This window comes from Mustelus asterias, chromosome 13 (genome assembly GCF_964213995.1).
Source record: "Mustelus asterias chromosome 13, sMusAst1.hap1.1, whole genome shotgun sequence".
Lineage (NCBI taxonomy): Eukaryota > Metazoa > Chordata > Chondrichthyes > Carcharhiniformes > Triakidae > Mustelus > Mustelus asterias.
The window spans coordinates 77,730,448-77,744,878 of record NC_135813.1 but is presented as its reverse complement, the minus strand read 5'-3'; the positions used below and the strand labels follow the sequence as shown (position 1 = coordinate 77,744,878).

Genomic DNA, 14,431 nt, shown 5'->3' with positions numbered 1-14,431 from the left:
GAGGGACGGCAGATTTCCTTCCCTAAAGAACATTAGTGAACCAGATGGGTTTTTACAACAATTGATAATGATTTCATGGTCATCATTAGACTTTTAATTCCAGTTTTTTATTGAATTCAAATTTCACCATTTGCCATGGTGGGATTTGAACTCGGGTCTCCGGCGAATTACCCTGGGTCTCTGGATTACTACAATACCACTACGCCACTGCCTTCCCAAATACTGTGTACATTTTATAGTCACTGAATCAAAACAATATTGTCTTGAGAGAATACTGTCTCTGACATTGACCTCTCCTTTTGCAATGTCATCTTGGGTGCTTCTAATCCCACATGGAGCTTTCTCACCCATCTCCGCTAACCACACCCTTAACCACTATCAAAATATTATTACCCTTGCCAGACTGAAATCAGCACCTGTACCTTTCTCATCTATGAAATTAATTTTTCTAATCATCGTGTCTGGACTTGTGTGAAATTAAACTCGAACAAAACTTCCCTCCCAACCAATCATTCCTTCTTCCTATCACTTAGACTGAAAGAAGATCGGACAGTTGCAGTGTAATTTAGGGAGTAAAAATATTCAGGAGCTTATGCATAAGGAATGAGAGAATGCTTGAGGGTGTCTGCCAGTATTTGAAAATATTGGAAAACAAAAACAATTGCAACAACAAAAGCTAGATCTAGATAAAGGCCACAATGGAATTAAAAAAGTGAAAATAACTTTTTATTGCATTTCAACACAATATTTGTCCGATTGTAGTTACTTTAGAACTGAGTAAGCAATCTATTTTTAATTCCCAAACCAAGAAGAGTTCAAGACTATAAGCATTTCTGTTTTGTGTATCAGCAATACTGTTTGGTAACAAGAGAAGTTTATTGCAATATTTTACTTGTAGGCAAATGTTTTCATTACTTATAATATAATTTTTGCAATTGAATCACTCCAACAACTAGCTTGACTTGGCAGCTTATAATCTTTTTAATAAGCCAAGCAAAATGTTTTGTTCCCATTTTCAAAGCCGCTAATGTTTGTCATTAGTGATTTATGTTGACGGGTTATTCATGCAATAGTTGATTTGCGAACGGAAAAGTACTGTACCAGTGATGAATTTTATTTTAATGCTGTGTAGCAGTATGTATTTTCCAGCTTGGTGAATAGGATTCAAGTTAATTGGCAACAAAAGAAAAGAGGCAACAAGAAAAAGCGTTTTTGCACAGCAGGCTACGATGATCTGAAATGCATTGCCTTGAAGGATATGGAGGCAGATTCAATAATAAATTTCAAAACACAAATGGATAAGCACTTGAAAGGGAAAATTTGCAGAGTTGAGATGAAAGAACAGAGGAGTGGCACTAATTGGATAGCTTTTCAAAACAGAATGAGCCAAATCGCTGTCTATTGGCCTCGTATCGCATTATTCCATGAAGAAAAATAATGGATATTCTGACATATTCAGAGCATTTCTCTTATTTTATAACTGAGAGGTTACGCTAACATCACCAGCATAACATGTCTACCGTGCACCTAAAACATACTCCCAGCCATTTATACTTTAAACAAAACGTAACTAATTATTTCTGTTTCGCGTTTTCCCCTTTCAATTTGGAGATTCTATTTTACTACAAAAATGTAATTTCTGGTTTCACATTACATCAAAGGTAAACATATCCTATCGCTGATTTTTCCATATTAACTCATCCATTATGTACTCCTTGGGTATATTATATACACTGCAAAGCTCTTTGGGGAGTCAGTATGTGAACAAGTTCTCAGCCCTGTGACCCAAAGGAATATGCCTGAGCCCTGCGAAACACTTCAATTTTTACTGACAAAGCCTGAAATACTGTGTCAGCTGTGTCACATGTTAATTTGTGCTGTTAAACCACAGAATCCAACACACAGTACTGCTGCAATATTTCCATAAATTCCAAAGGCTGATAGAGTACAGAAAAAAAATCAAAGGTTTCGCAAGCATTGTTGCTTTAACTATACTAGGTCATGTATGCATTTTCAGGTATCAAGCATTTCCCCTACAGGATTGGATTATTTTAACAAAGAGTAAATTGAAATGGTTGAAATAATTGCCCTCTTGGTTTAATGCATGATATCAGCAGTTAAAGTATTCTATTCAGTAGAATAGCAGTGCAGGTTAATTTGATTTTATTTGTCCATTCATTTTTGTACGTGTCAAGATGTTGCTTAATTTCCAAGTACAGTAATGACCCAAAATAATTGTCAACAAAATACTAGAAATCTAAATAAAATCAGAAAATGCTGGAAATATTCAGCAGGTCAGGCAGCATCAGTGGAGAACAGAGTTAGCATTTCAGATTGATGACCAATCATACTGTGAAAAGGTAAAAATGTGCCATAAGTCCTCTCTTTACGTTACCCCAGCTTTAAGTCACTTTGATTTGATGTTGGTCAGTTAATGGAGCAGGCATTCACTCTTAGAGCTGGGAGTTTTGTTTAAATGTCTTTTTGCGTTTGGTATGATGTAGGGTTGCGTGATCTGATTGCCATTTTGGAGTGGCCTCTCCTAGTTCCTACAAACCTGTTACTCAAAGCTGCTCTCACTCCATAGGTTATTTCCTGCCTCTTGCCTGAGCTCTCATTCACAGTGAGGGTTTGGGGGAGGATAGTGCTGAGTGGGAGGGTGAGCAGTCACCTGGGGAGTTGGGGTCAGGCATGTGAACTGAATGCTGGTGTTCCACAAAACAATTAGTCAACCTATGTTTGATCTCCCCAGTGTGGAGCCGACTGAATTGTGAGCAGAGAATACAGGATTCTAAATTGAAAGAAGCACATATAAAGCACTGTAATGCCGAGAAGCAGTTTTTGAGGCCTTAGATCGTGAGGATAGAGAGGGTAAAGGACAAGTATTACATCTCCTGCGCTTAGATGAAAAGGGAGCCATAGAAGTACCATAGAATCCCTCCAGTGCAGAAGAAGGCCATTCATCAAATCTGCATCGACTCTCAAAGAGCAAAACCCAGGCCAACCCCTCCCACCCTATCCCCGTAATCCCATGCATATACCATGGCTAATCCACCTCATCTACATATCTTTGGGGAGTATTGGGGGTGACTGCAGAATGGACCATGGTGTCACAGAGGCAAGGGTCCCTTCTGTATACTGATAGGGGAGGGGAGGGAAAGATGTGCTGAGTGACAGCATCGCACTGGAGATGGTGGAAACGATATAGGATGATCTTTTGAATTTGAAGGCTGGTGGGGTGGAAGATGAGGGCAATAGAAACCCTATTGTGATTCTTCAAGGGAGGGGAAGAAGTAAGAAAGTGCAAGAAACAGGATGGAAACTGTCACGGACCATGTCAGTCATGGTGGGGATTATAAAGGAAGACCTATCCCAAGCTCTGGAACATATGCAGTAACTGGGGGAATGGAATAGAGCCCTTGCAGGAATCAGGGTATCAGGAAGTGTAGTTGAGATAGCTGAGAGAGTCATTGGGCTTATAGTAGATATTGTTTGACTGCTTGTCTCCAGAAATGGAGAAAGAGAAGTCAAGGTCTGAAGAATCCGAAATAAACCATGTGAAGGTGAGGGAAGGGTGGAAATTGGACCAACATTTATCAAATTTTCCAGTTCAGGGTGTGAGCAGGAAATGACACTGATATGGTCATCAGTACACCTGAAAACAAGTCGTCTGGGTAGAACTGCAACAAGGAATGTTCCCACAAAAAGGCAGGCATAGCTAGAGCTCGTGCAGGTAAACATAGTAATACCTTTATTTGGGGCAAGTGAGTGGAATTAACTAAGTTGTCCAGTGTTATAACAAGTTCAGCCAGATAGTGGGTAGAAACTGGTTGGTGAATGGCAATGTAGAATGGCTGGATTTCCATGGTGAAGATGAGATGGTTAAGGCCAGGAAATTGTTAGTGATGGAGGACATCAAAGACTCAGGGATGTCTATTGGAAAAGACTGGATAGGGAGAGAAAAAATAGAATTGAGATGAGAAGGACTCAGTTCAGTAGGGCAGGAACAGGCTGAAATGACAGATTTACCAGGGCAATCCTGTTTGTGGATCCTGGGAAGGAGGTGGGAGAGATGGCAAAAAAAAAGTGAAGGTTGCATTCAGGAGTAAGTGAGCTTCTATCAGTATAATCAATGCTGATTCTTACCAAACAACTCCTCTGACCCTTAAATTAATTTTGCAATATACCAACTTCCTCGAGATAATTAATTTTGGAGATTAAAAAAAAACTTTTAAAAAATGTTTTATTGCCTCTTTTATCTCTCTCTGGGAAATAAAGATGATATTAACAACCTTTATTCTGCCTTCAGTACATAATTTAAAATTAATTTACATTTGCCACTTTGTATTTCCTGACTTAAGACACTGGGGGTGGGATGGTGGCACAGTGGTTAGCACTGCTGCCTCATAGCGCCAGGGACCCGGGTTCAATTCCGGCCTTGGGTCACTGTCTATGCGGAGTTTGCATATTCTTCCCGTGTCCGTGTGGGTTTCCTCCGGTTTTCTCCCACACTCCAAGATGTGCAGGTTTGGTTGATTGGCCATGATAAATTGCCACTTAGTGTCAGGGGCATTAGCAGGGTAAATATGTGGGGTTACGGGAATAGGGCCTGGTGCAGACTCAATGAGCCGAATGGCCGCCTCCTGCACTGTAAGGAATCTATGATTTTATCTCAGTGAAGATTTTTCAATTTGGTTCATTGGAGAAGCTTACTGTTTCTTGGCCTGCTCACAGATAATCTGTAGGGGGTGACCATCTAAATTAGACGCTGATTAGAGCATGCCTGTTCAAACTTTGTGGCAGCTGTCACTAATGTGAATGATGAGACCCATTCCTTTGCTGCTGAGCGCAGTTCATGGACTGTTTAGTCATTCTCGCAGTTTAACTTATTGTGTAATCTGGTACAATAATACGAAACAGTGTCCAATTTTATAACCGAACCAAGAATATTGAATTTCAAATAAACCAGTGCTTCTCATGATCACACATGATTTAACTTGCATGTTTACTGCTGAACATGAAAAATCAAAACATCTAAAGCTTCTGCATTTTGAGCAGTGTTTTACTGGTGAATAGGACTTTCAGCCATTGCTGGACTTGGGTTGATGTAATTTGGGTAATTGGTTTTGACAAAAGCCACATGTCTGTACGTACCCAGAGGGATCCATGTAATTGCACTTATTGTTAGATGTGCCTGGCCTCAGATTTATCTCTGCTGCTTTCCTTCTAAATTTATTGCCTGATGTGGGGGAAAAAATCAGCCTCATGTTGTTCCAATTTGCAGATGAATGCCATTATACCCTCAGGCAAATAGATGCCTATTGCTATTTTATGTCTGCGAAGGGGGATCTTAAAATTTATATTACAGAAACGGATCAGTGTGCAGTTCTCTGATTTCCATTATAAACCGATCGCAGCTGATGCCATATTCCCAAAGTGATAGCAATTTTGCACTCACTGCTTCTGTGCAATAACTTTCTTCTATATTCTTTGAGCCATTCTATTGTATAGTCCTTTCTGAATGGTAGACGATACTTCATTATAGCAGCGAATACTAAATTAAGTAATGCCCTTACTAACTTGTCTGTTCACTTTGTATTCGCGAAATTGTCTAATGCTAAAAAACCTCCTTATTCATGTGATAGAGGCTGCAGCTGATCATTAATGTCACATTTTAGTAACCTAAAAGAACACCAGAATAAGTTGTGTTCATTTGCCATACTGTATTTGAATCCATGCCCTCACTAAGTTAATTAAACAACAACCAGTGAGGCAACTCTGGCACTAGAAAAGCTGCGATTTGAAATCCCCTAAAATGAAGTGAGCACAAGGGAAGCAACTGATTAAGCCTTAAGTTTATTTCTGATGAGACAGTTAATGTAATAAATAGAGGCTTGGCGAGGCATCTCAGTCTTGTGGTGTGCACATCCTGTTCCATTTGGGAGCTCCAGGAATTTTCTCATGACTTTAATAACCACATATACAGGAAGTGTTGTTAACCAGAGCAGCCCGAGCTCTGGGTTTCAGAGCTTGAGCAGCATGTGGTGTCACTGAAGTGCATTTTGGAGGCTGTATGTTGCATGGATAGCATGTTTCTAGATCGGCTCTCCCTTCTGTTTACAGTTTTGCAGGCAGATATAGAATGGATGAATGCCAGGCAGTCAAGGATGGCTAGGCAAGTATTGCAAGAGTTCCTTGAGTGCATCTCTCTCTCTCTAATAGGATTCAATTCTAAAAGTGGTGATTCCCTTTGGAAGTGCAGTCAGAGCCAAGTTCATGGAACCACAGCTGGCTCAGCTGTACAGGAGTTTTTAAGGTAGTAGGGCTGCAGGAGGAAGAAAGGGAAAGCAATAGTGATTTGGGATTCTCAGGGGAGCAGATGTAAATCCGGAATGTTATGTTGCCTCGCTAATGGCAGGATGAAGAATATCACTGAGCAGCTGCAGAGCGCTCTGAGGGTGGAGGGTAAACAGCCAGCAGTCTTGGTTCACATCGATACCAACAACAGACATTGAAAGAGGAATGAGGTCCTCGAAGGCATATTTTCGGGAACTAGTTAAGAACCTAGCAAGGAGGATCTCAAAGGTTAGTAACCTCCTGATTACTGCTAGTGCTTATAGAGATCGGAGGGTAGAACAATTGAATGTTTCCTCTTAACCCGCCCCCCCACCACCACCCAAACAGCCATCGCCGGCATCGGACCCATTCCTCCATTACATCTGTTCCTCTCCTCCGGCGGCTGTACTGACCTTTGTGCCCCTGGAGGGATTCCCACGACAGGCTCATGCCTGGGTGAACCTGTTGTAAACCTACAAAAATTTAGTGAGGGTAGAACGATCTGGCAAGGGGGTGGGGGGTTGTATAATTAGATTTAAATGTATTAAAATCAGGTTCTTGCCCATTATGGGTGTGAACTGATTACATCACCAGCTACGGACGGCAAAAGTTGGAAATCGCGATCTCTCAGCAAGATTTGCGATTTCGTTTTTCGCAGGATCCTGAGCCCCCACCACTGATCCTACGGATGGAAAGTGTGGGTTCAAGAGTGCCCCCAAAATCTGTTAGCCAAGTGAGTCTCCCCTGGCTGGAAATCTTCATCCTTGTTCATTGCTTAGATTCAAAAGTTTACTAGGTCTTGTGACTCAAAACATCCACCAGTAGCCATTTTGCTATTGGTACCTTGCCATAGGGATGCTGCAGCCAATTTTTAAAAGCTCATTTGCCCAAAGCCATAAAAATATATTGAAGAAATCTCCTAAATTATGACAAAACTCCAACAAAATGTCCACTGTGAGCATAACTGCAAATTATATTGTCAGACAAAAGAAAATCACAGGGACATTTAAATTTTGCATATCATTGCAAATAAAAAGCATCAATTTGGGAGTGCCACCCTTCCACCACTGCTGACCAAACACGCCCCAGTCACTGCACTCCCTTTTATGACAGTCTTCAATCATGTCTATTAAAAAAAAACAAAGTCCTCAAAGCTGTTTCCTTTTATTCCCCCTGTTTTTATGCCAAGCAAAGAACTTTCCAGGTTATTTTATACTAATTGCATCTTTAAAACACCATGTTGAAAGTGATTGGTATTCTAAATGGCCTGCCTATGCCCTTTTCCCATGCTAATCTCTGAAAGGAAGGTGGATGTATTCCAAAGTGCTTTGCTGAACGCTCTAATGGTGCTTTGCCTCGAGTGTTGTACATCAAAAATATACAGATGGCTGGATTTAATTGTACCATGTTTCATGGTGCTGAATGATTACAGTTGATTCAAGAAAAAGAGGAATAAAGCAACACCAATCTTAAATCTCAATGTTGATGAAAAGCCACTGTAGCATTAAGTAACATTTTGCAGTGTATTTGTAACAGCAAATTTGAATTATCACATTTTCTACTTGATAAATCATTATGAGCTTCTTGATGTAGATGTCACATATAGTTTGAGTCATTATACAATTAGTTTTGTTACAGTGCAACTGAATCTTCCCCAAGTTTTTAATATTATGGAAGGCACTATGTTAATGTGAATATTTATTTATTTTGCATCTGTCTCCAAAATGCCCTTGCTTATAATGGTGTATTTTAATATAAATGCATTTGCAATCACAATAAAAACACTGCGCATGTAGGCATCTCAATTCCTAGATGCTGCACTGGAAGGAAAGTGGGAAAAAAATGATTAGACAAATCACCCAATGACAAATCCACCAGCAGCTGCTTATGAGCAACAGACACCTCGAAGAAAGACAGCTGGGAGCAAGACATCTGTCTTTCTGTTTTGAGGAAAGAACGATGGGTGGCGAGGTGATCTGAAAACAGCAAAAGCTGAAAGGGAAGGAATAATTTTAAACTGCTGTTACAATCATAGCCTCCCTAAAATGCAGAAGGAGGCCATTCGGCCCATCAAGCCTGCACTGAAAACAATCCCACCCAGGCCTAACCCCACGTATTTACCTTGTCAATCCTCCTGACACTAAGGGACAATTTAACATGGCCATTCCACCAAACCTGCACATCTTTGGGCTGCGGGCAGAAACTGGAGCATCTGGAGGAAACCCACAGAGGAAACATGCAAACTCCACATAGTCACCCAAGGCCAGAATTGAACCCGAGTCCCTGGTGCTGTGAGGCAGCAGTGCTAACTACTGTGCCACTGTACTGATGATACTAAGTTAATTAAATGTTCGCTAAACATTTACAGCTTACTTTTACAACCAGAATCTGTATTTTGGAAAATTAAAGAAGTCTTTTAAATACTTAAATTTCAGTGTTATGTAAGGGTGATTTCAGGAGATGTTAATCTTCTTAAACAATGACTAGGACCCCTTGCGCGAATCCGTAATTCTACACTGGTAACAAGAATAGATATAGCAGGTTTCTTTTTTTACTTTGAACTATCCAGCAATATTGATGTTGGAATTCCTAAACACATTTTAAGTGTAAGTAATTAAAGGTGCAATGAATATTATCCAAGAAAAATCTTTCTCAGAGATTTGAGTAATTTTTAATTGTAAAGAGATATCTGCCTTGACTTTCAAATTATTAATAACTCAGTATCTTACTAAAAAAAGAAAGAAATTTGAGTTCAACATTTGTCATCTTTGTGAAACTGTTCAGCTTGCGTCGTGAAACAGTTGACCCACTGATTGGTCATTATCACATTGTGGTTCATTGGAGTCCGCTGTGTGCAGAGTGGCTGTCATGTAGTCTTGTACCTTACCAGAGTCACCACACTATTTTTGTACTTCATTGGCTGTAGAGTGATTGGGATACCCTGAGGCCGTGAACTATTGCAAATTTCAGTATCTAAAGTTAAAGTAAAGTTGATTTATTAGTCACAAGTAAGGCTTACATTAACACTGCAATTAAGTTACTGTGAAATTCCCCTAGTCACCACAGTCCGTCGCCTGTTCGGGTCAATGCACCTAACCAGCACATCTGTCAGACTGTTGGAGGAAACCGCAGCACCTGGAAGCCCACGCAGACGCAGGGAGAACAGGCAAACTCCACACAGTGACCCAAGCTGGGAATCGAACCTGGGTCCCTGGCGCTGTGAGGCAGCAGTGCTTGCCACTATGCCGCCCTATCTATCCTATTTACAGAGTATAGGAATTATCAGAATCATCCAGTTGGTGTTCTTAGTGTGGCTGATTTTAAAATATAGAACATTTCCCATGTTCAGTTTAATTGTGATAACCTGTTAGCTTGCATATAATCAAAATTTTAAAAAGGTGAATTATTTCTGATTTTTGTTCCCTCCCCAGGTAATATCAACCAATGTCATATGGACTACTATTTTTTCCTGCTAGCAGCCATTCAGTGTGTGACGCTAATTATTTTTATTGTGGTATCTGTGACATTCGATCGTCACAAAACCAAATCTGGCATGCTATTCATCAATGGGAGAAGGCAAAATGAAGAACTGAAGCACAGTCGGACAAGGAAATAAAATTGGGAGCCACTGCTTGTGAAATATGCAATTAGGGTAATACTTTTTTGGCTTAGTATTATTCCTGGGTTCACCTCCTGCGGACTAAAGCTTCAAGGCTAAGGGGTGTTTTACCTGAATGACTGTTACGCTTCACCGTGTGGGACACTACAGATAATTTTCAGTTTACTGGCAGGTAATGCAAACTGTTCAAGTATTGCTTTTTTTTTGGCAAGACGAGATTCCTTTTACTTCTACTTCAGCTTTTCATTGCCACTGAAAGAAATTCATCTGACATTCTGATGTTGCGTGAAGTTCTAGTATTAATTAAAAGGTCTGTTTGTTTTAAATTCATTGGGCCAACAGTAATTTTTAGCGTAAGTGGATTTTAAGTGTATTTTATTGTACCAGGTAATCTTTTTAATGTGTTACTTATGTTAGTTCGGTGTTAACAAAGTGCAATGGTTTATTAATTTTATCTTGATAAATATAAATGGCAGTGATGCCCCTTTTAAGCCCATCTGTACAGCAGCCAAAAATATAATTGCACCCCAGGCAATTCTGTGAATCATGTTTGCAACTAAAAGACTGAGGGAAATGCGTCTCTCCAATAACCAGCTGACTGATAAATAAATGGACAACTCGATTACATGTTACAAAAATTGAAAGCTTTATAATAAATGCTAGCTGATCGTAACTTGCCACATGCATGTATAATAGGCTTGCACATTGTGACCGGGCTACAGTCTAACAGCTGCTGTTATGACTAATTTGAAATCTATACACTTGTCTCGTACTGACAAAAGCAATTGAGCAAACCTGGCCATTTGGTGACAGTATTTTTTTTTCTTTCCAACGTTGTTGAATTGAAAATTAAAGCTACAAAAATAGGAAGGAAACATGTCGTGGAGAGCTGAGCATTTCAGAGGATTGTTTTGAGCACACTGTAAAATTGTTATACAATACCAAATAAATCTCATTTGTTTTAAATGCTGCTTCTTTACTGATGTTGCAGATATAGATGAAAAAATGTTGCCAAACTCTCATTGGTTGTTTTTCTATCCGGGTGTTTTATTATTATCAATCTTATTTAAAATGAATTTGTGTTGCAGATTTTCGAATAGTTAAATCTGATCATCTGGACTCCTGTTATATGTGGAATTGCATGTTTACTGGAAGTGTTGGAATAAATGGAGAAAACCTAAAAATGATTCTATGACATTCCTAAAATGTCATAGAATCATAGAATCCTACAGTGCAGAAGGAGGCCATTCGGCCCATCAACTCTGCACTGATCACAATCCCACCCAGGCCCTATTCCCATAACCCCATGGATTTACCCTTGCTCATCCCCCTAATACGAAGGGACAATTTTAACATGGCCAATCCACCTAACCTGCACATCTTTGGACTGTGGGAGGAAACCAGAGCACCCGGAGGAAACCCATGCAGACACGGGGAGAACGTGCAAACTCCACACAGTCACCCGAGGCCTGAACTTCAAGTTAGTTGTTCCTCAGACCATGCTCTTGATCCAGCTCGATAAGTAGTTATTTGGATGGATAACCAAGATTGTAGGATTTGCGATTGGTGCAGTCTGATAATTTAGGTTTGAGTCTAGACCAGTCAGAATTTGGGCTTTGATTTCCTCAAATCGGAGGGAACCAGATTGCCAGCAACTCTGAAGAGTTTAAAGTTTACTTATTAGTGTCACAAGTAGGCTTACATTAACACTGCAATTAAATTACTGTGAAAATCCCCTAGTCGCCACACTCTGGCGCCTGTTCGGTTACACTGAGGGAGAATTTAGCATGGCCAATGCACCTAACCAGCACATCTTTCAGACTGTGGGAGGAAACCAGAGCACCTGGAGGAAACCCACACAGACATGGGGAGAACCTGCAGATTCCGCAGACAGTGACCCAAGCTGGGAATCGAACCCGGGTCCCTGGCACTGTGAGGCCACTGTGCAAGTGCCAATGGGTAATTTTAAAATGTCACCAGTATTGTTTTATCGGCAAACATGGCACCCAATTTGTGCATAGCCTGGTCACACATGCAGCAATGATTAGTGAATCTGTTTTGTCGTGTCAATTGGCACATTGTTGGCGAACGTCTTCCTCTTTGGAAAGAAAAGTGCCACGAGATCTTATCAGCTGAAAAGGCAGGCCAGACCTAGGTTTAACATCTCACCCAAAAGATGGCACCTCCAGCTATGTAGCACCCTCTCCATTCTGTATTCACATATCACCTTCGAGATTTTATATACCCAAATCCCTCAACACAATTCAATGACTTAAGAGTGCTGCTCATGAAGTTAGTTCATCAGTGTGTGATCACAACATCATCTTAAACCAAAAGAAATACAAGAAATCTTATTTTGCTGTGGAGACAGGAACTTAATAACCTGTGGCCAGTGTTCCTTCAAAATTACGTGTGTGTACGGATGTGCAGCAACCTAGAAGTTACCACACAGGCCACTCGAATATTGTCCTGTTCAATTTTAAGGTACCATAAGACATAGGAGCAGAAATAGGCCACTCGGCCCATCGAGTCTGCTCCGCCATTCAATCATGGCTGATATTTTTCTCATCCCCATTCTCTTGCCCTTTCCCCATAACCCCTGATCCCCTTATGTAATGCAATAAATAGGTTGGGGTCAGCAAAATATTTTAGAGGGAGCATTGCCTGTAGCCACATTAAAATAATGCAGAATAATCAGGAAAGCTGTGTATTTAGACTGTCAATATTTGTGTATGCATGTGTTAGAATAGGTGGAATAATCTTTTAAAGTGAATTAGTAGTGCACGCTATTGGATGCTATTGTGAGAAAATGGTATAACGCATTTGCTAGTAGCTATGCTGAATATGCTCCTGTTCTTGGCTTATCCTTTTGTAGAATTCAGTGTTCTATATCAAAAGTCATTAGGCTAGTTCCCCAGTGTCCTTAAATTTCTCGAGTCTGGGAGAATCTCCTTTGCATTATCAAGTTCTTTCCTCAAGTGAGTAAACAGTAAATACCCTGATAGCTAAAAATGTTGCACTGAACTCAGTCTGTTTGCAACACTCGGGAGTGCATGTTGCCAGTCTCAGTAATTTAATTTTCATTTGCAATGACTTGGCTCCATCCCAGGCACTTTGCAATTATGGCCGTTTATAAAGATTAATCTTGCACTTTTCATCAGATACAGCAAGCCATTCACAGTTGATGGACTGAATAAACTGCTTTCTACCAAGCATTCGTGAGTCCTTATCTCGTCGAAGTCACGTGCGTTTGAGACACTTGCATCAGTCATTCACTCCCTGTGACTGCACCGTGACTAATTACAGCCTCCCCTAATGTGCTTGCCTTCAAAGTGAATGAGCAGTCGCTGCACCAGAAAATAAGATGTCCTTTCTTGTGGCAACATTTTGCCCTTTCCTGTTTATGAACTTTGTTTGAAGAAAGATTGCGAGAGAAAGGGCTTTTGCTTACGCCAGAGCTATGAAAGGGGAAAGCAAAAGCAACCACAATACGAATCACGAAAATTAATGAGATTGCGTAGCAGAGAAGAAAGGCCAGTTTCTCCCTGGCATTGTTTTTCACACAACCCAAACAAAGCATCCCAGTAAATTAATAAATGTGGCTCTTCAGGTATGTTGGAATTGAAAGGATGAAGGTAAGGCTTCATATTTGTTTTCATGGGAAGTATAAGCAGTGGTAAAGGCCAGCTGTCGCTAGCAATAACCACAAACTGATTTGATTTATTATTGTCACATGTATTAGTATACGGTGTACAGACAAAGCATACTGTTTATAGAGAAGGAGACGAGAGTGCAGAATGTAGCGTTATAGCTACAGCTAGAGTGTAGAGAAAGATCAACTTAATGCGAGGCACGTCCATTCAAAAGTCTGACGGCAGCAGGGGAGAAGCTGTTCTTAAGTCGGTTGGTACGTGACCTCAGACTTTTGTATCTTTTTCCCGAAGGAAGAAGGTGGAAGAGAGAATGTCCGGGGTGCGTGGGATCTCTAATTATGCTGGCTGCTTTGCCAAGGCAGAGGAAAGTGTAGGCAGAGTCAATGGATGGGAGGCTGGTTTGCGTGATGGATTGGGCTACATTGACGATCTTTTGTAGTTTCCTGCAGTCTTGGACAGAGCAGGAACCGTACCAAGCTGTGATACAATCAGAAAGAATGCTTTCTATGGTGCATCTGTAAAAGTTGGTGACTATCATAGCTGACATGCCAAATTTCCTTAGTCTTCTGAGAAAGTAGAGGCGTTGGTGGGCTTTCTTAACTATAGTGTCGGCATGGAGGGATCAGGACAGAACTGTGTACTTTGTCAATCTTGAAACAGTCTGATAAGTCAGTATTCATTCAAATGAAAACTTAGAAAATTGAATATTATCCGTGTTCACTCAAGGAAACCTTTTCTTACTGAGAATTTAAAAATATATATACAGTCAAGGAATCTAAGATTCCTTTTCTTTGTGCAACAGGGTCTTGTTTATTTAATTTCC

At 40.4% G+C, this 14,431-nt stretch overlaps 1 protein-coding gene across 1 annotated transcript in view; it reads left to right on the top strand.

Moving 5' to 3' along the window:
* slc15a4 (solute carrier family 15 member 4) overlaps positions 1-10,921 on the top strand; it is a 67,701-nt gene extending 56,780 nt beyond the window's left edge. Inside the window, exon 8 of the mRNA XM_078227044.1 lies at positions 9,768-10,921. Within this exon, the coding sequence (XP_078083170.1) occupies positions 9,768-9,952 (185 nt within the window). The 3' untranslated portion in view covers positions 9,953-10,921. The remainder of the gene's footprint in view (positions 1-9,767) is intronic.
* The last annotated feature ends 3,510 nt before the right edge of the window (positions 10,922-14,431 follow it).